Below are 20,124 nucleotides of genomic sequence, written 5' to 3' on the forward strand. Positions count from 1 at the left end.
GTGACACTTTAACCAGCACGCACAACTGCTCCCTAGCCTCGTGCCTCGTGCCTCGGCCACAGGCAGTGTGGGGCAGACACCCAGAGACAGGCGGGCACCCGGGAGCATGGAGGGTGCGGCTGGACGTGGGGCTCCTCTGGGCTGGGCCGGGTCAAGCTCCGGGGACCCTGGGACCAGAGTAGCATTGAAGGGGCTGGGGAACTCAGAGGAGGGGCTCGGGAAGTCCACCAATTGGAAGGAAGGAAACGGGAACCTTAGGAAAGGGGACCGGGTGATTCTGGACAATGAGCAGCCAGTGTGGACCAGAGATGGTGATGGGCCGGCGCTGAGGGAAGTCAGCAGCTGAAGGGCGGGAGGTCGGGGTCGTGAGGGCAGGCCGGAGTGGGTCAGACCCGGACATGCATCCCATCTCTGTTACTTAGAAGTTCTATGATCTGGGGCAATTTATTTAATCTTCCTCAACCCCTGTCTCCTTCTCTGGAAAGTGGGGACACTCGCAGAGCACGTAACGGTACTTGCTCCACAGGATCCTTGGAACTAGGTAGGATAACGCATGTAGAGTGCCCAGGCCCGAGGAGGGACCCCGGGAAACCTGGAGCGCTCAGGGCGGGAGCGCAGCGCTGGGATGGAGGGGGGGGGCGGTGAGGCGGGGGCCCACACAGCCCTCTTCTGCTGCAGGGCCAGCCGGGTACCTACGGCGGGTCAGCGGGGCCCAGCTGGCCCACGAGCTGGGCACGGCCTTCTTCGGGCGGCAGCAGCTGTCGGCCGCCATGGCGGACACCTTCCTGGAGCACCTGTGCCTGCTGGACATCGACTCGGAGCCCGTGGCCGCCCGCAGTACCTGCATCATCGCCACCATCGGTAAGCAACCCCCCCCCCCTCCCCGCCCAGCCTCCCGGACCTCAGACCGGGTCATTCATTCAACAGATACTTGTTGAGCACTTGGTAGCCAAGGTGTCAGGCCCAGGCCCTGGGGGTAGATCAGGGAAGCAAAGATCCCGACCCTTGGGGAGCTGACAACCCAGCTGGGTGAGACAGTACCCACTAACTGTAGGGGCACCGGGGTGACCCAGTCAGTTAAGCTAAGCGTCCGACTCTTGACCTCGGCTCAGGTCACGATCTCCCAGCTTCTGGGTTCGAGCCCCACATCGGGCTCTGCGCTGTTGCAGAGCCTGCTTGGGATTCTGTCTCCCCTTCGCTCTGACCCTCTGCCACGTGTGCTCTTTCTCTCTCTCTCTCAAAATAATAAAAATGGAAAAACGCTAAACATAATAACTTAAAAAGGAGTAAACTATTTAGCACGTGAAAAAGTGATACGAACAATGGAAAAGAGAAAAACGGAGTGGAGGAAGGGACCCCAGGGCTGGGCGGGGCGGGGTGGGGGGGGAGCAGGCTGCCGTCCCAAGCGGGGAGAAGATCAGATCTGCGCAGAGACGGAAGGAGATGTGAGGAGGGCGGTGTCTGTGGCGGGTGGGGGAGAGTTCCAGACCAGGGGGCAGCCAGCACACAGGCCCTGAGTCAAAGAGGCCGGGACGGTTAGAAGACATCAAGGGGAGAGTGGCCGGATGAAGGTATTGTAGAGAGAAGAAGGCCATGTAGGGCCTGGTAGCCATTGTCAGAGTCTGAGTGGGGTCCCCCCACCCAGAGAAGTGGGAGACGATGGCCCAGCAATGAGCAGGAGAATGGCCGGTCTCCCCCGAGGGCCGCCCTGGCTGTACTGGGGAGACTGGGGTGGCGGTGGGAGCAAGAGCCCATGTGGCTGCTGAGGTGCTTCTTTTTTTTTTTTAATTTTTAAAAAAGATTTTTAATTTTTCTAATGTTGATTTTTGAGAGAGAGAGACAGTGTATGAGCGCGGGAGGGTCAGAGAGAAAGGGAGACACAGCATCGGAAGCGGGCTCCAGGCTCCGAGCTGTCAGCACAGAGCTTGACGTGGGGCTCGAACTCACCAACTGGGAGATCGTGACCTGAGCCGAAGTTGGACGCTCAACCGACTGAGTCACCAAGGTGCCCCTTAAAAATTAAAAAAAAAATTTTTTTTTATGTTTATTTATTTTTGAGAGAGACAGAAACAGAATGCGAGGGGGTTAGGGCCAGAGAGGGAGGGAGACACAGAATGGGAAGCAGGCTCCAGGCTCTGAGCTGTCAGCACAGAGCCTGACGCTGGGCTTGAACCAACCAACCAGAGATCAAGTCCCACACTTGACGGACTGAGCCACCCAGGCGCCCCTCCTGCAGTGTTTCTGACTCAGACCAGGTAGGGGCAGTGGCGGTGGTGAGACAAGACGGGCTCCGAAAGCATTTGGAAGACAGAGTTGACAGGATTTCCAGATGGGTCGGACATGGCGGGGGGGGGGGGGGGGGCTGAAGAAGGAACCAGAGAGGAGTCAACTAGAAGGTCGCATTTTCAACTGAGCAGGAAAGACGGTGGAGGAGAGGTTTTGAGGGGAGGAGATAGGAGCTCGCTAGGGGCGGGGGAGTTTGAGGGGCACAGAGTCAACCAGAAACACAGGTCTGGGTTTGGGGCAGGGTCCGAGTGGCAGATATAAATGTGGGAGGTGCCAGCATCTAGATGGCATTTGAAGCCACCAGACTACCACCAAGGGAGCGAAGAGAATCAGGCATCTGATGTTAAGGGCGAGGGGAGGGGGGGAGCAAGAGAGGCAGAGAAGGAGCGGCCGTCCCGGGAGCAGGAAGCCAGGAGGGGCGCGTCCTGGAAGCCACGTGAGGACGCGTGTCAGGTGCTGCCGAGGGGCCAGTGGCTGCATTTAGCGACACCGAGGTTCCAGGTGACCCTGGCAGGAAGAGGTGCCGGCGAGGCGGGAGGCCAGCGCCGACTGGAGCCCGAACAAGGAAGAACAGGGGGCGGGGGGGGGGGGGTGGGCAGGGCAGCTCGCTTGGGCCTAGGAGGCCTCTCGGTTCCAAACGCCCAGACGGACCCCAAATGCCCCACCCGGCAGCCGTCTCCTGCCGTGCCCCCTCCCGCGCCGGGGGGCCCCCGCCCCGCAGCACCTACATCGCCGCCCGGCTGAGGACGCTCCCCTCCGAGCCCCCCACAGCACCCCCACCCCCGGGAGGCAGGTGTTGGCTGCAGAGGGGAGCAGAGCTGCTGACGGGGGAGTAGAGGCTGCTCAGGGAATAAAGGTCGGGTCTCCGGCCTCCCGTGGCACGGTGATGGGTTTGCCGCCCGCCCCGCCCGCCCCCCCCCCCCCCCCGGCTTTGGGAAGCAGGTCGGTCGCCTGAGCGGATCCCCGCTTCCAGGGCCGGCCTCGCAGTCGGTGGAGCGCCTCAAGGAGATGATCAAGGCCGGGATGAACATTGCGCGCCTCAACTTCTCGCACGGCTCCCATGAGGTGCGGGGCGGGGCGGGGCCGGGTGGGCGGGGCCAAGGCCTGCGCGGGACGGGGGTGGGGGGGCCCTGGCGACCTTCCCCTGAAACGCCCGCTCTCTGGTCCGCAGTACCACGCTCAGTCCATCGCCAACATCCGGGAGGCCGTGCAGAGCTTTGCAACTTCTCCGCTCAGCTACCGACCCGTGGCCATCGCTCTGGACACCAAGGGACCCGAGATACGCACCGGGGTCCTGCGGGGGGTGAGAGGGGCGGGGCTTGGGGGCGGGGCCGGGGTGGGGGGGCCGGGGGCGGGTCTCACGGCCCCTCTGGCCCCGCCCCTAGGGCCCCGAGACCGAAGTGGAGCTAGTGAAGGGCTCCCGGGTGCTGGTGACCGTGGACCCGGCGTTCCGGACGCGGGGGGACGCGAACACCGTGTGGGTAGACTACCCCAATATCGTCAAGGTCGTGTCGGTGGGGAGCCGCATCTACATAGACGACGGGCTCATCTCCCTCCAGGTGCAGAAAATCGGTGCGGATGGGCCTCCGCCCCAGCCGCGGGGACGCGGGGTGCGCTCCTTCTCCCTGGCCCCCTCGCCTCGTAGACCCGCCGCCCCCGCCCCTGGCCAGCGCCCTCCCCCACCCGTCCCCGGAGCCCGCGGGGTCCAGGCTTGAGGGCTCAGCCCGGGTTGGGGCCGGACTGCCGGGTCAGTCGTCCCTCCCACGGACGCCCACCGGTGCCTGTTCCGTGCACGGCCCAGGCCCCAAGGTGGCCAGACAATAGGACACGGGTTCCTGATTTCCTGGGGGCCCACGCCCCGTGCCCGCCCTCCACGACTCTGCCCCCGGCTCGCCCCTGACCTACGCTGGCTCTTTCCATGCCTGCAGGCCCGGAGGGGCTGGAGACCCACGTGGAGAACGGCGGCGTCCTGGGCAGCCGCAAGGGCGTGAACCTGCCCGGAACCCAGGTGGACCTGCCGGGGCTGTCCGAGCAGGATGCCCAGGACCTGCGCTTCGGGGTGGAGCATGAAGTAGACATCGTGTTTGCCTCCTTTGTGCGGAAAGCCAGTGACGTGGCTGCCATCCGGGAAGTTCTGGGGCCGGAAGGACGGAACATCAAGATCATTAGCAAGATCGAGAACCACGAAGGCGTGAAGAGGTGAGGCTTGGTCCTTGTCCCCACCAGGCCCCAGGCATCCCCCAAGCCCTGCCTCTTCTCCAGCCTGCCTCTCCCTGGCGTCTCCTGGCGCTTCCTGAGCCCTGACACCCCAACCGCCCAGGTTTGATGAGATCCTGGAGGTGAGCGACGGCATCATGGTGGCTCGAGGAGACCTGGGCATCGAGATCCCACCTGAGAAGGTTTTCCTGGCTCAGAAGATGATGATCGGACGCTGCAACCTGGCGGGCAAGCCCGTTGTGTGTGCCACGCAGGTCTGGAGTGAGCCCTCGGGGACCCCGCGCGTTCTCTGGGCTGGGGGAGGGTGAACATCCTCACCTTCGGTCTCTGGCACATTTTGCCGTCCAGTGTTTGATCCTCAAGCGACCGAGCTGGGAAGAGAGACCGTGAGCCCGCGTTTTGAGACGAGGAAACGGGACAGCCAGAGTCACACAGTTTGTGGCCGTGACCCTGGCTTTCAGGGCCCTCTGAGAGTGGCAGAGAAGTAGCTTGGGCAGGGACCCCAGGCAGAGTGTGACTGCTACAGCTCTGACGCCCAGATGTCCCCCAGATGCTGGAGAGCATGATCGCCAAGCCCCGGCCGACCCGGGCAGAGACGAGCGATGTAGCGAACGCTGTGCTGGACGGGGCGGACTGCATCATGCTGTCGGGGGAGACCGCCAAGGGCAAATTTCCCGTGGAGGCCGTAAAGATGCAGCACGCGGTAGGGGCGCCCCACCGAGACAGATGCGCCGGAAGCCCCGCCCCTTCCGGGCTCCAGCGCCCCGCCCCCGCCTGACCTCCTGGTGTTTGCAGATCGCCCGGGAGGCCGAGGCTGCCATCTACCACCGGCAGCTGTTTGAGGAGCTGCGCCGGGTGGCGCCACTGAGCCGGGATCCCACTGAGGTCACTGCCATCGGCGCGGTGGAGGCCTCCTTCAAGTGCTGTGCTGCTGCCATTGTCGTGCTGACCAAGTCTGGCCGGTAAGGAGGACGCCGGCAGCACCGAGAGAGAGCTTTGGGTCAGGGGCACACTGGGACGGGCCCCGGGCCTGGGTTCGGCCTTGTCATCAGAGACGAAGGATAGGATTCTGGGGCCAGAGCAGAGGGAGCTCCAGGAGAGCAGGAGGCCAGCAGGGGCCGGCCTTGGGCACAGCAGGAACTGTGCTAGTGAGCTCCAGGGAGCTGGAAGGGCAGTGTGACATCACTGGGCACATTGGCTTCCAGGCCATCTGGGCATCTAGGGCCCCTGAGCAAGTCCTCTACTTTCACCCCACAAAGCCTTACAATGCTGAATGTTCCAGAAGGTCCCAGAAGGTTTTAGTTCAAGTCTTTGTTCTCAAATCGGCCCTGAGACCTCGGGTAAGTCACCCAGGCTCCATAGACCACTTTTTCTCGTGGAGTCGTCAGGATAAACAAGAGACATTTGTGAGTTAAGTACGATAGGGTTTCACGTTTCTCCAGAAGTTTCTTATTATCTGCCTCAATATATCCTTCATTACCTCTTATCTTCCTTATGTGCTAAAAAGGGCAGGCATTCTTATGCCCATTTTACAGGTGAGAAAAACAAGGCCCGGAGGTATATGATGACTTACCCAGGGCCACACAGCTTGTTTGTGACACCTGGGACCAGAACCCCAACTCTTGTTTCCTGGTTCACTACTGCCTCACTGTTCTGAGACCTTCTCCACCTCCTGCAGCTCAGCACAGCTGCTGTCTCGGTACCGACCTCGGGCAATGGTCATTGCCGTCACCCGCTCTGCCCAGGCTGCCCGGCAGGCCCACCTATTCCGAGGGGTCTTCCCCGTGCTCTACAGTAAACCTCCAGAGGCCATCTGGGCAGACGATGTGGATCACCGGGTCCAATTTGGCATTGAGAGTGGTGAGCCACCTCGGTTTCCTCCCCACCCAGCCCTGGGTCTGTGTCATCAGGCCCCCGACCCCACTTTCCACACCCACTCGAAGGGCCTCGCCTCCCTCCTCTGGTCCCAGATTTCCCCTGAGAAGGTCACTAAGACACCGGGCTATTTGGGCCTCCGGGGGCCAGGGGACACACTGAGGAGGGCAGTGGGAGAGGGGTCGGCCCAGCTGCCGCTGCTGGAGCTGGATGGGACGTAAGGAGCAAGAGGTGAGATACAAGGGGGACCCCGTCCCCCCAGCTGTGTGGCTGTGATCATACTCCGTCTCTTCCCGGGGGCGTGGCAACACTGGCAGCAGGCCCAGTACCTAGCCACCCGGCCCGCACTGCCCCGTGGACACACTCTCTGTGGCGCCACCTATGGGACACTGCACTGGAGGAGACGGAGGGTGGCGGCTGGTTCTCACTGTGGGGCTGGCCAGCGTCCCCCAACGGCTGATGGTCATCTTCCTCCCGCACCCCTGCTAGGAAAGCTCCATGGCTTCCTCCGCGTTGGGGACCTGGTGATTGTGGTGACAGGCTGGCGACCTGGCTCTGGCTACACCAACATCATGAGGGTGCTGAGCGTGTCCTGAGATGCCATGCCCCGCTGACACAGCCCAACCCGGACCCCCACCCCCTCCACCCCACACCCCTACGGTCCCACGGCCGTCTTCTCTGCTCTCCTCCCTCCCTGCCTAGGCCACATCTGCCATCCAGCCCCATCCCAGGGTGCCCCTTCCCTGCTCCATTTCACGCAGGCCCCTTAAGTCTGTGTCCAATTAAGCACCGGCCATCTGGAAGCACCAGTCCTCCCGTCCCTGCACCCAATGCTCTCAGCCTAAGATGCTCTGAGCCTTTAATCCTAGCTTAACTGGTTAATTCTATTCCTCCGGGCTTCCCATACTGGGGGGGGGGGGGGTGCGGGGAGGAGGGGAACAGGGCCATCATGTCCACAGTCTCCACAAAGCCACCATTTAAACAATGTTCTGTATCCATGCCGTCTGATACCCTCAGTGTGGCCCTCATGCATCTCCTGGGGAGAATGCCACCTCTTTCCTCACCGTGACACAGTGACGTCAAAGCACCGCCGTTCTGGGGGAAACTGGGGTAGACCAGTGCTGGGGAGCACAGAGAGCCGCATGGGCTCATCTCGTCACTGTCCTCACAAGTAGGCCGCTGCCTGGCTGTTCTCATGCCCACCTCGTGCCTTGCTGGGTCAGAGGCCCCGCTGCTTCCTCCTGCACCCAGACATTCCTTCCTGCCCACCTTGGTCCCCACACAACCCAGGAGCCAAGACAAGTATCTCTAGCTTCTTTCTAAACCCAGCTGTTTGGGAGTGATTATACAACCCAGGACTCTTCACCCGAGAGAAAGATGACTTAGGGTCCTGGCCCTGCATTCTCTGATACTGTAGAGCAGACATGGGGCCTGGGACGTGGGGCAAGGGATTTCCCTTGTGCCTGGGAAGGCAAAGGTACTGACGGGCCTGCCCTTCCCCAGGCTCGGATGTCTCGGGTCCTCCCCTTACTCTCTCACCAATGGTAAACTCTAAGCTCGGAACAAAACCCTTAAAAGTAGCAAGAGTCCACCCTTCTGCAGCTCCCTGTAGGGAGAGGGCTCAATATCGCTGCCTGCTGATAGAGCTGAGCGAGGACCCTATAAGGACAGGTAGGGAGGGATGGATAACGGAATGGCTGAATAAAATGAATTAATGATAAATAAAACTAGCAAATGAATAAATACAATTATTACATGATTGAATAAATAAGAATAAACAAGGAAGGGAGGAAGGAAAGAAAAAATGGCCACCTAAGGATTCAGCCGCTTGCCCCCCACCTGGGGGATCCAGGCTGGCACATTAAATAGGGACGTGCCAACCGTCCCTTGGCCTCAAGGGGGACACCACTGGGGCAGGGAAGAGGCTGCTCCCAGTTTACAAAGACAGTTGTACCACAGGGACAGAAGGTGCAGCAAACTTGACAGGAGACAGATGTTCCCACAGCAGTGAAGGGGGGGCAGGAGGCATGGAGGGGGAGGGGCCACACGCGGCAGTGATGGTGGGTGCCCACGCTGGGGAGCCAAGATATCTGTTGACAGCAGCGGAGGCACAGGTGACTGGCAGTGCCCGGCTGTGCCAGGGAGACAGAAGTCAACCCACAGCAGGTGGTTCCTGTGGGGTCAAGGGCAGGGAAACAGAGACATCTAGTTGCTTGGCAGTGATGGGGGGAGGGACAAGGACTTGTGCTTCGTGAGGCGGGGGCCTGGGGCTGAGCCTGCGCCTGGCAGGACTATCCCAGGGGAACACCCTGCTCGGAGGCCTTAGAGTCACTTCTACTTGGCAGTGAAGACATGTAGCGCCTGGCACAGTGTCTTGAATGTGGTAGGCGCTCAGTACGTTTGATGAACGGGTGAGTGGATTAGGAGGATGTCAGACAGGCTGCAGGGTGCCTGAGCTGAGGACAGAGGCCATCTCCTGGGGAGATATTCCCACAGGGCCGTGTTTCGGGTCTCCTTGGCCCTCCCCAAGAGGCATCTGCCCTCGGGCGCACACTGGAGCACCCAAGAGCTTACCCAAGGGTTTCACATGTTGGCAGAGAGCTGGGGGCCCCGGGGGGCAGCTGGCTCAGGCGCTGATGGCCTGGGCGACTGAGCTGTCCCTGGCAGCTTGGCCAGGAGTCCTGAGGAGGACAGGCGTTCACTTCCTGAGCCCTTACGCCCAGGAGAGCCATCACCAGCTGCCCGCTGAGGCAGAGAGGGTTGGGAGGCGGAGAGGGGACGGCCCCGAAGTCCTAGTCGCCGTCCACCTCCTCCCGGGGGGGGACCCAGCAAGGACACCTGGGAGCGCCCAGCCCGGGACAGGCTGGCATGAAGGGTTCGGGCAGGTGGGGCAGGCAGGCGGGAGGTGGATGCCCACGGGCCCCGGGCCAGCAGAGGGCCAGCTCGGACGGGCACTAGTGGGGAGGCCGGGGAGCCTGCTGAGCGTCGGGCAGAGCGAGCGAGGAGGGTAGCTGGAGAGTCAGGGGAGAGGGGCAGAGGGCCCCGCTGGTGAGTCAGGGCGATGGCCACACTGGAGGTCACGGCGGCCGCCTGCAGAGGCGCGTGCACCAGGGGCTCCCACAGCACTGGCTTTCCGCTGAGCCGAGCTCCTGTGCCCGGGGCTAGGCCCCGAACGCCCCGGGCCATGTCCCTGTCGTGCTGCACCAAGTGCTGCTCCATGGTGCCCCCGCTGCTGCCCGGACTTGGTTCGGAGCGTTTCCGCTGCAGGACAGAATTCTTCTTGCCTAGAAATGGTCCGGGGAGGGAGAGATTGGAGATGGGGAAGGAGTCCAAACTGGAGGTCGGGTATCAAAGAGCAGGAGCATAAGAAGATGAACTCAGAGGACGGCAGCGGGTGAGGGTGGGAAGGAGAGGACAGGGATGGGGGGTGGGGGTGGAGGTTGGGAGGCAGGGGTGGAGAAAGAGGGTCGGGGATGAAAGGATGTCTCTGAGAGGGTGAGAGGGAAGGAGGACTCGGCACGGAGCCACGGGGCCATCTCTCCAGGGGCAGGGAACACTGTGCCGGACGCCTCGCGGGGCATTTGCCGGGAATGGCGCGGGCTGGGGCGTGATGCCGAAGCGCTGGAGCCTGGGCCCTGGGAGGTTGGGGGCCCCTCGCGGGGGAGGCGGGGGGGGACGCAGGTAGGACCCAGGGCAGACAGGCTGAACGAGCCTCACCGATGCGGCGCAGCCGGTCCATGGCTACCGTCTCGAAGGCCCGGCGCATCATGGGGAACTCTTCCAGCACGGCGTTGAAGTGGTCCACGCTGAGCGAGTACAGGCGGCAGTAGGTGTCAGCGCGCACGCTGGCCGTGCGCCGGCCCCGCGTCAGCAGACAGATCTCTGTCCAAGTCGGGAAGAGGCCCTCAGGACCGCGGTCCCCAGAACGCCCTCTCACCGGGCCTGCGGCAGCTGACCCGGCCCCCTCCCTGCCCGGGGCCAAGGCCCTGAGACGCCCCAAGCATCGTCTCCCTCCATCCTTCTCACTCTCTCCAGATTAAAGCTGGCACACAGGTGGGCCTTGCTGGCTCCGTTATTCCAGTCATTTCCATTCTCAGCCACCTCCTCTGCTCTGGTCCAAGGGGCAGGCCTGGGGCAGTGCCCTCTGTGTACCTGCCCCTCCCACCCCTTTGCATGAAGTCCAAGGGCAACCCAGAAGGAGAAAAGCAGTGCCAAAGGGCAAAGGGCACCCAGGGATGCTAGCGAGCAGGGGTGGTTTGGGGCCTGGGAGAGGACATCTGGTGGGGTGGCCCCCACTGACGCAGCCTGGGTCCCGGGACCCTCCCCACAGGGCACCCCGCCAGGGAACCGTCCAACTCAAGCCCCTGGAACAGTATGGCTCGATTCCTGTCTTTCCTTCGTCTCCTAGGGTCCCCAGACTTCACTGCTTGAGGGTCTTAGAAGGCCCAGTGGCCCAGGAATTTTCCCCACCCCCGCCCCGCTGCTACCAATCAGAATCTCTTAGGAAGCTATTTAAAGCCACAGAGCTCCAGGCCCCAGGCCCAGAGATTCTGACTCAGGAGGCCTAGGGAAGGGCTAGAAGTCTTTGACTCTGCACACAGCCAGGCAGGAACTCTGCACAGTGATCCAGGGGAGCAACTGCCCTCTGTCCCCTGCTCCAGTCCCCCCCCCCCTCCCTGAGGCCTGCTGACCCCCAAAGTAGGATCCATCGGTGAGGCGGGTGTCCCGGGCACCGCGCGCCAGCACGCTGAGCAGCCCGTGCTGTATGAAGTACATCTTCCTGCCCACGGAGCCCTCGCGCACCACGAGGTCCCCTGGCTGGAAGACCTCAAAGTGCAGCTTGGTGAGCACCGCTGTGACGAAGCTGGGGTCGGCGTGGGCGAACAGTGGCATGTGGGCCACCAGGCCACGGCAGGTGAAGTTAATGATCTCCTGGGCAGGGGAGGGGCCTGTCAGGCAGGCTGCGCCCCCTCCCCCGAGGTGCCCCCATCGAGCTCATCTGTCTCCAGAGGCCCCACCCCTGGGGTCATGATCTGCCAAAGGATGGGGATGCTTCAGTGGGCCTGGGACCATCCCTGCACTCCTGCCTCCAGAGCTCTCCCGTAATCCCCGCGGGACCGTGCCCCCCAAACAGAGATCCCTGCAGGCCCTCCCCGCATATCCTTCACCCCCGTAAGACCTTCAAGAAAGACCCTAATCCCTAAAAGCCCCCCCCCCAGGCCTGGCCTCCCACGAGGCCCTCCGCAGGCCCCGCTCCCTACAGGTGCACCTGCTGACCAGGAGCCCGTACCCCAGACGGCACCCCAGAAGCCCCGGTCCTTGCACAGCCCCCCTCCGGGGCCCAGTCCCACCTCCCGAAGCGGCTCGCTCAGCTCGCCCAGGATGCTCTCTTCGTCGAACATCTTGCCCTGGTAGCGGTGCTCGTAGTACTCGTGGATGCGCTGCCGGGTGTCGGCGGGCAGCTTGTGGAAGGCCATGTACTGCTCCACCTGCTTGTACTGGGGGGGGGGGGTGGGCGACGGCAGTGGGTGAGAGGGTGCAGAGACACGTGTGGGGCAGGAGCAGTGGCGGGGTACGTGTGGAAGAAAGATCACAGACACAGGCCAGACCCGGAGGGGTGAAACATGGACAGAGGGGGTACACAGGGCCACAGAAGGACATGTGGGTAGCAGTGGATGTGGGGAGGACACACAGCACAGTGACAGGAAAGTCCAGACATGGGCAGAGGAGGGGCCCAGGGACAGGGACATAGGTCCAAACAAGGAAGAAGTTACACACACGGGCATGGGACAAACGGACACAGGGCAGGGAAGGACACGGAGACCCAACAGGAGCACGAGCACAGGCCTCACGTTGAGCTACCCAGCCCCTAGCCCCCCCTGCAGGCCCACCCCTTCCTTCTCCGGCCCCTGCTCACCTTCTCCTGGTACTGACGTCGGGAAGAGTCCAGGGACTGGATGAGGGCGGTGGCATGGCCAATGAACATGGCGTAGCACGTGGCGCCCACGATCATGCTGAGCATGGTGAGCCAGACGTCGGGCATGCCGACAGGTGCCTGCTGCCCGTAGCCAATGCACAGCATGTGGCTCATGGCCTTGAACAGGGCGTGGGAGTACTGGCGTCCCCACGAGTGGTTCTGGAGGGCAGAGTGTACTGCACAGCTGGGGACAGCCTCCTCAGAGCCTCCTTGTCCTCCTGCCCCCCCCGCCTTCCCTCTCTGGCGGTCCTTCTGTGCGCCCCTTTCTGCTTCAGACTGGCCTCCCAGGAGGCACTTCAGTTTGGTTCTGGGGGCCTCTCCGCAGCTTGGGGGGGGGGGGTCCGTTTTGCCTAGGTTTCCTGCCCTGCCTGCTCCCTCCAACACAAAAGCACTTCCTGTAGGTAGCCTCCCCCCCCTCAGCTCCCCACCTCCTCGCTCGGCAGCTCCCGTCTCCGGCCCCAGTGCTCGGCCCTGCTACTCAAGCACAAGAGCCCTTCGAGGGCCCGGAAGGCAGAGTCGTGGGAGTCCTCACCGCCATGTGGTTGATGGAGACCCAGCAGTCAGGGGGGAAGTCCTGCAGCATGGGGACCAGGAACTGCAGGCAGCCGTCCCAGTGACACAGCAGCAGCATCATCCCGATGAGGTTGAAGATGCGAACCACCGCGCTCGCCAGGTCATAGGTCATGTGAAAGATCTGAGGATTCCGAGGAACGGCTGCTGTGGACAGGACCCCTCCCCGCCGGTCCTCCTCTATTCCTGGCCTTGCCAATTCTCTCCTTGAACTTCTCTCTAGCCCCAGCCCCCATGGGTCTTTAAAATGCGCTATTATTCATTTGCACAGAGCTCTACAGCACACACATACAGCTAATACAGAGTTGGCTGTGTTACTACTCTCTGATCTTACAGAGGGAATCGATGCCAGTCACGTGCCCAGAATCACACACAGTGTCACAGCAGAAACTCAAAAAAAAAATCTACTGCACAAGCTGCCCAGGCTGTGCCCACTGGAAAAGAGGAGAGAGGGCATTCCCCGTGTCATGTCCTCGGGGCACGTGTGCGAGGATTCATGCCAACAGCCCCCTTCCCTCCAGTAACACTCACAGAAAACACGCTGACAACTTACTATATCCCAGGCACTGTTCTAGGAGGTATTAAGTTACAGGTATTATTTCCTTTTATCCTTATGATACACCTCATCATGTGTAAGTGTATTTAACATTTTCATCTTCTAGAAGAGGAAAACTAAGCCTCCTATAGCGTATAGTAAACTGGGATACGATCACAGGCAAAGAAACTGCAGAGCCCACACTCTGCACCCCTAAATCCTGCTCCCCTGCCGCTGGAACTCCAATGTCTCCCACTCCCTCCTTCCAGAGTCCAGCTAACCTGCAAGCGCTCCTCCAGCCTCTGCACTCTGCCCTCCTCACCTCCGGGTGTGTGTCGGGGGGTACCCCCTGAACCCTCACTCTGCCCCTGCTACTGACCCACCCACTTTGGAGGCAGCCCACCCAGCTGCCTCACCCCGTAGCATCACCAGGAGCCCCACCCATAGCGCCGTCCCGGAGGGGTCTGCGAGCCCCCCTGCCCACCTCCCTGCCCCACCTCCTCCCACTGGTGTATGTAGCGGATGAGGCGGGAGAGGCGGAGCAGCCGCAGGAGGCTGAGGATCTTGGTGAAGCGCACAATGCGTAGGGCCCGCGCTGTTTTGTAGACCTCGGCGTCCAGTCGTGGCTCCAGCTCCACCACCAGGAAGATGTAATCCACGGGGATGGAGGAGATGAGGTCGACCAGGAACCAGGTGCGCAGGTAGTGAGACCGGATGGCGCGAGGGGCCAGCAGGATTTCAGCACCCTCCTCTACCACGATGCCTGTGCGGAAGTTGAGTACCAGATCCAACAGGAAGAAAGTGTCAGAGAGGACATTGAAGACGATCCAAGGTGGGGAGTTCTCCTCCTTGAAGAAGGTGATGCCCACAGGCAGCACAATGAGGTTCCCCACCATCAGCAGGAGCATGATCAGGTCCCAGTAAAACCTAAGGTGGGGGTGGGGTGGGGAGGAAGGCCAGGATGACACTTCACCAGCCACCAGACAAACGGCAGATAGTCTGATACAGCCAAGAGTGGGCAAGGATTACCGAATAACGGGATGGCCACTTACAGCTGGCGGGAATGTAGACTGGGACCACCATTTGGGAAGCCAGTTTGCTATTATCTGGTAAAGCTAAACATTTGCATTCCCTGCCACCCAGCAATTCCATTAGGAGCATACACACGCTCAAGGGAAATATGAGCTCCAGGAGATGTATACAGAAATGTTCATAGCAGCATTGGATCTGGAAATGGCCCACACGTCCATCCGGAGAAAAACGCAGATAAATAAGATCAACACAGTAGGTGAATAGACGGTGGTATACTCGCGCCCCAGAATAACAGACAACCCTGCCACCACCCAACGGCAGCCTCATGCTGAATCTTGCAAATTCAATGTTGAACAAAACGAGAAGTAAAAGGATACACAGTGGATGAGTTCACTTGTACGGAGTTCAAAGACAGGCAAGACTAAACTGCAGTGTTTAGCAATTCACAGAAAAGTGGCAAAACTACAAAGAAAAGTAAGAAAATGCGTGCCTCAGGAGTTAGAAAAGTAGGTTGCGGAAAGGACCGCGGGAGCAGTGAGGATGCCGTGGGGTGCCAGCCACCTAGTCTCTGCTGACCCGGACGGTCGTTATGGGGGGTGTGCTTTGGAATTCCATATGCATGTGTGTGCACGCAGACGTATATATGTATGTACACGCGCACGTGCGTTTTGAATACATATGCAACATGATGTATCATTATAAACTATCCTACCCAGATGCCTACTATACACACGCACCCACTACATGTATACATCCTCACTGTATACATGTACATATGTACAGATACATATACCTGCTTAATATGTATAATATATACGTAATATCACGTGCATGGTTTATGTCACTATATCATATATTTTAAAGTCAAACAAAAAGATAAGCTACCCTGTGCTAACCTCCCAGGAGTGTTGAAAACACACACACTGAGACAATGGATACGATAGTGCCGTACAAGCACTGGTTGGTTTTATGACTCACCCACCTTTTGTTCCCAGATTTCTGAAGAGGTTGCTGCTGCTTCCATCTCAGCTCTCTGCCCATTCCTAGTCTAGGCCTTCCCGCCCTCCCCAGCCCTCCCCACCCCACCCCACCCCTCCTTCCCTTCCCAACCCAGCTGGACCCATAGTTCCTGGTTCTCTGCTGGGATCTGCTCATCTGTGTCAGGGTATGGGGCGGGGGGGGGGGGGAGTCTGTTCTGCCTCCCATCTGAACTGAGCTTTTTAGGGATGCCCCACCCCCCTCCCCAGCACCTCAGACAGGGTTGCACATAGAGAAGCTCCACGGGAGATCCTGAGGCAGCGAGGCTAAAAGCTCTGCACGCCTTTCCTTCCCTAATCTCCCTGTGCCTGCTGGCACTCTGGCCAAGCCCAGACAAGGGCACTGGCAGGGGAGAGCCACACTGCTGTGGTGAAAGTGTGGAAAGGAGAGGTCAGGAGGAAGCTAGCGAAGCTTTCATGCAGAGAAGTCTGAAGCGGTTAAAAACAGCGTTAGCCAGAGTGGTTTAATTCCAGGACACACCTAATTGCAGTATCAACTCAGGACTCAGCCCTTTCTGACTCTGACTACAAAATCAATCTCTTCAGCTTCTAAAAGAAGCACAGGGGTCCCCAAAGCCAGGTCTCCAGGAAGCCCCTCAGACCGTGTGCTTTCCATCAACAACAAATCCTTGACCCCCCCCCCCACCTTCCCCTCCCTCCTGGGCCACTGAAGAGTCCTGTACTGTGTGCTGAGAGCAGAGGGGAGGGGAGGGAGGGGAGGAGAAATGAGGGGCGGGGAGGGGTGGGGAGGGGAGGGGAGGAGAGGAGAGGGCTCGCCCAGCCATGGAGCATCTTCACAGCCTGACTCACAGGCAGTCACAAGCTTAGCGGGTGATGCAGTAGAGAAGACAGAGAAGTGGCATGATAATACACGGCTTCTGGGGACATATCTGCGGGTAAAATGGGGGGGGGGAGATCACAGGAGGCTAAAACAGGTGCACTGCTGGGGTAGGGATGAAGCAGTAAAGAAGAGGGGAGAGAAAGGAACAATGGGAGAAAGAGGAACACTCAGGGAGTGTGTATGTCTGTGGGTTCAAAATGATGTCCAGGCTCCTGATCCACACCTCATCTTTCCTGCTCATTTTGCTCCCCACCTGAGGTGCTTTGGACACACTGTTGCCTCATCCAAAAGCTGTCCTTCATTTCCCCCAAGGACAGAGCTGCTCTCCTCCCCTAGCGACCTTGATGTAGAGGTACAGCCTGATGGGGACTGTGAAATGGCCCCACCTCCACCCTCGGTCCCTCTGATAGGCACCTGGGAGGGTGCCCCTGTCTTGCTTCCTCCATCGCTGGGAGTCCCGGCCCTGCCCCGCTACATCCCGCCTTCAGCACCAGGGACAGCGGCAAGAACCGCAGCCGGGACATCCCCGGCCCGCGCCCCGCCAGCGTCTCTATTTTTCCTGGTAGTCGGCCCTGTTGAACTAGGCAGGTGCTGGGGGTAGGAGACAGCAGAGCTCGGTTTCCCCCTCAGGCTGACCCCGAGCCTTGGAACATGGCATAATTTCCCAGATCCCCAGCTGGCAAGACTGCAGGAGGCAGTCGTCCCTAACTCCAGTAGTCCCTGTGGTCCAGGTGGAGTTCTGGATTCCTGAAACGGTAAACCCAGGTCTCTAGTGTCTCCTCTGGTGTCAAGTCACTGACGACCTCCGGCTGGGGATCCCTCGCCCAAGAATTCCCAGGCTAGACTGGGGGAAGTGACTCTGTTGTCCCACCCAAGGACCCCTGGGCCGGAAACGAAGAGTCTGTAGAGGGTGAGGCGTGCCCTGCCTCCGTGTCGCGGCCCATGGGGGTGGGATCTGTGTCCCCCGCCCTCCTTGCTGGGGCCCCAGTACCGGAAGTCGCTGTAGGGGTGGATGATCCAGGCCCCCGCTGACTTGACCCTCTCCTGCTCGATTTCCACTGCCTTGTGGCTGCCGAACACGCGAAGGGAGAACTTGTTGACCGTGGGCTGGAGCAGCGTCCCGAGTTGCCTTCTCTTGGGCTCGGGCCCAGACCCGGGCAGCGGTCCTGAGGCCGCGGTCACAGGCGCCGGAGCAGCCAGAGGCGCCGCTTCCAGTCCAGGGGTCGCCCGTTCGCCAGCTCCCGTAGTCGGCCGCTGCTCTGCCTCCATGATGCCCGGTGGCTTACACGCTTGGCGTCCTAGACCCTGCCGCGGCCATCCGGGACGCCGACCCCTCCCGGAGCAGGAGCCGGCGCAGCCCGGCGGGCTCCGAGCTGCCGGCTCGCGGGGCGGAGGGGGTGTGTGCGCCAGACTCGCGGGCGGGAGGCAGGCGGCGGGTTGCGCGGCGCCCCCTGGCGGGAGCCTCCCCAGGAGAGGGCGGGGCCAAGGAAGCCCGCCTCCAGGGAAGACTCCGGCATGGGCGTGGCCTAGCAGATGGGGGCGGGCCCCCAAGTAAGGGAGGAAGAGGCAGGGAAACACAGCCGGAGTCACGAAGGGGGCGTGATCTGGTGTTGATGAGCTCTTAGCCAATGAGCTCTAGGGAGGCGGAGCCGTCCGTGAATGGCGGGAAAAGCGGACGCTGGTTGCAGATCCCGGAGTCTCCGGAGGGCGAGGAATTGGGGACCAAAGAAGAGGTGGGGAACGGTCATTCCAATTCACGGACTTCCTGCATTTCACTGTCTTCCTCTCAGCACTCTCCTAGGCATACTCCTTTCTTCTCGTCTTCTCCATATTCCTCCTAGTATTTCATTTGCAAATTCATACTGCTAACTTTCAGCAAGAGTGACTTCGGATACAAAGTTGGATACAAAAGTCCTGCTGTAAAGCCAAGCTCGGCTGTGCCCGTATGCAGACAAAACAAGGAGACTGCAGTGCTGTGTGATGTTCAGTGCTAGAAGTTCCCAAACATCTCAAACTCTTCCCCTCATCTCCGTTTCTTATTGCCACTGACTTATTTCAAGCCTTCAGCATTTTTTCACCTAGGTTATTTCAGAAGCCTCTATAAGGGGCCCTATACTCTCTCAGGCCAATTCTTTTCCCACAGTCTGCCAGAGTTACCTTCCTAAGATTCAAATGCAACATGTCCTTCAAACCTCTCCATCTTCTGTAGGGAAGGTTACCTGTAAGCTCCTTAAAATGACCTACCAGGCCCTGCAAAATTTGGACCTAATTTCAATAGCCTCTCTTCTGATAGTCCCTCTCTTGAAAGCCAGGACTCTAATCATGCTGAAAGGCTTTGTTCTACCTTGTCTCCAGCCCTCTGCAAATACTTTCTCTGCCCGGTATGCTTTTCCAATTCACTTTCCAAGTGTTGCCTCACATACTATCTCCTCTAGGAAACTTAGAAACACACTTCCAAGTCTCCTTTCCCCAACTAGATCTAATCCAGGGCTTTCTTTCTTTTTTTTAAATTTATTTATTTTGAGAGAGAGAGAGAGAGAGAGAGAACAACTGGGGAAGGGGCAGAAAGGGAGAGACAGTATCCCAAGCAGGCTCCACATTATCAGTGCAGAGCCTGACTTGGGGCTCAAACTCACCAACTGTGGGATCATGACCTCAGGTGAAGAGTCTGATACTTAACCAACTGAGCCACCCAAGTGCCTCTAGTCCAGAGCCTTCTTACAGTGTTCATGGCAGCTCTTGTCACAAGGCTGCCATTATTCGTTTACAGGTCTTTCTCTCCCATTAGACTGTGGGGTTCCAAAGAACAGGAGCCTTGCGCCTGGCACACACCGTGGATACTCAGTAAATGCTTGCTGAATGAACGCATGATCCGGAAAGGTGTTCGTGGAAGAGGAAGGGAATTTTCCCTTCTTTCCTTCCAACCGCTTCATTACCCTTACTCTTCTATTTTAGGGAACCTTTCCTAAACCATTTCTGGCTAACCGATCTAATCTCCATCTAACTACCTTCCATCCCAGCTCCCCTCTGATATGTCCTGAATTAATATAATTACTCTCAGGTTATTTTTTCTTTTTCCTTTCTATGTCTCAGTTCCTCTAACTCGGTCCTAACTCGGTCCAGTTTGTCTCAAGGTCTCCTCCTTCCTCTTCTCCCCCCCCCCCCCCCAAGCCCCTTTTCCAACTCAGTTCATTTACACTTCCCATGTATTATGTGTGAGTTCGGAACATACAGTTCTCGAGTGTCTCCCCCTCTTTCAGCACCTGATTCTCCATCCCTCCTTTTCTTAAACCCTTCCTCCAGGGCCTTACCTCCTGACCCACAGGTGCGTACCTTTCGCTCAGGACAAAAGGGAGCCGCCCCTCCTTGCGGCGGCTAGGTAACTGGGCTGTTTTAAGAACTGGATATTTACTGGCCGTGCCGGACAATCAGACCTCACCACCACGCCTCAAAAGCTGTGTGGAGGGGCGACACTCGTGAATGACAACTTCCAGGTCCCTTTTAAACCTCCAAACCTCACAAAGTAAGCCGCAGAAGTGTCATGAAGACGGCGCAAGACAGAGGAACGAGCCGAGCAGAAAGGCCGCGCGGCGGGACTGAGCGCGCCCGGCCGACCCCGCGCCCCGCCGCCGGCGCGCTGGAACCCCCGCGCCCCCGCACCCCCCGGCGCTCCTATCGCCGCGCCCGCCAGCTACGCGAGGACGCGGCGGCGTGCGCGCCCTGGGGGCGGGGCCCGGGGCAGCTGGGCGGGGGC

General features: G+C 59.9%; 2 protein-coding genes across 4 annotated transcripts; one reads left to right on the forward strand and one right to left on the reverse strand.

Moving 5' to 3' along the window:
* The first annotated feature begins 31 nt into the window (after positions 1-31).
* On the forward strand, positions 32-8,126 carry PKLR (pyruvate kinase L/R). 2 transcript variants are annotated; one of them, XM_043569466.1, is made up of 11 exons: positions 32-113; positions 679-861; positions 3,260-3,351; positions 3,458-3,589; positions 3,672-3,858; positions 4,215-4,485; positions 4,607-4,757; positions 5,054-5,206; positions 5,299-5,465; positions 6,182-6,363; positions 6,868-8,126. In XM_043569466.1, the coding sequence occupies exons 1-11, from the start codon at positions 107-109 to the stop codon at positions 6,972-6,974; spliced, it is 1,632 nt and encodes a 543-aa protein (XP_043425401.1). In that variant the 5' UTR covers positions 32-106; the 3' UTR covers positions 6,975-8,126. The 2 variants fall into 2 exon arrangements, with proteins under 2 accessions (XP_043425401.1, XP_043425400.1); XM_043569465.1 differs by lacking the exon at positions 32-113 and adding an exon at positions 140-541.
* On the reverse strand, positions 8,114-19,999 carry HCN3 (hyperpolarization activated cyclic nucleotide gated potassium channel 3). Of its 2 annotated transcripts, XM_043569464.1 has the most exons (9): positions 19,704-19,999; positions 17,362-18,255; positions 13,958-14,387; positions 12,888-13,049; positions 12,296-12,514; positions 11,730-11,876; positions 11,070-11,310; positions 10,096-10,260; positions 8,114-9,662 (listed from the first exon to the last, which is right to left on the reverse strand). In XM_043569464.1, exons 2-9 carry the CDS (start codon positions 17,637-17,639, stop codon positions 8,962-8,964), a joined length of 2,343 nt encoding a protein of 780 aa, XP_043425399.1. In that variant the 5' UTR covers positions 17,640-18,255; positions 19,704-19,999; the 3' UTR covers positions 8,114-8,961. The 2 variants fall into 2 exon arrangements, with proteins under 2 accessions (XP_043425399.1, XP_043425398.1); XM_043569463.1 differs by lacking the exon at positions 19,704-19,999 and having other exon boundaries at positions 17,362-18,923.
* Between the last annotated feature and the right edge of the window lie 125 nt (positions 20,000-20,124).

The sequence above is a fragment of the Prionailurus bengalensis genome, chromosome E4 (genome assembly GCF_016509475.1).
Source record: "Prionailurus bengalensis isolate Pbe53 chromosome E4, Fcat_Pben_1.1_paternal_pri, whole genome shotgun sequence".
NCBI classification, from domain to species: Eukaryota; Metazoa; Chordata; class Mammalia; order Carnivora; family Felidae; genus Prionailurus; species Prionailurus bengalensis.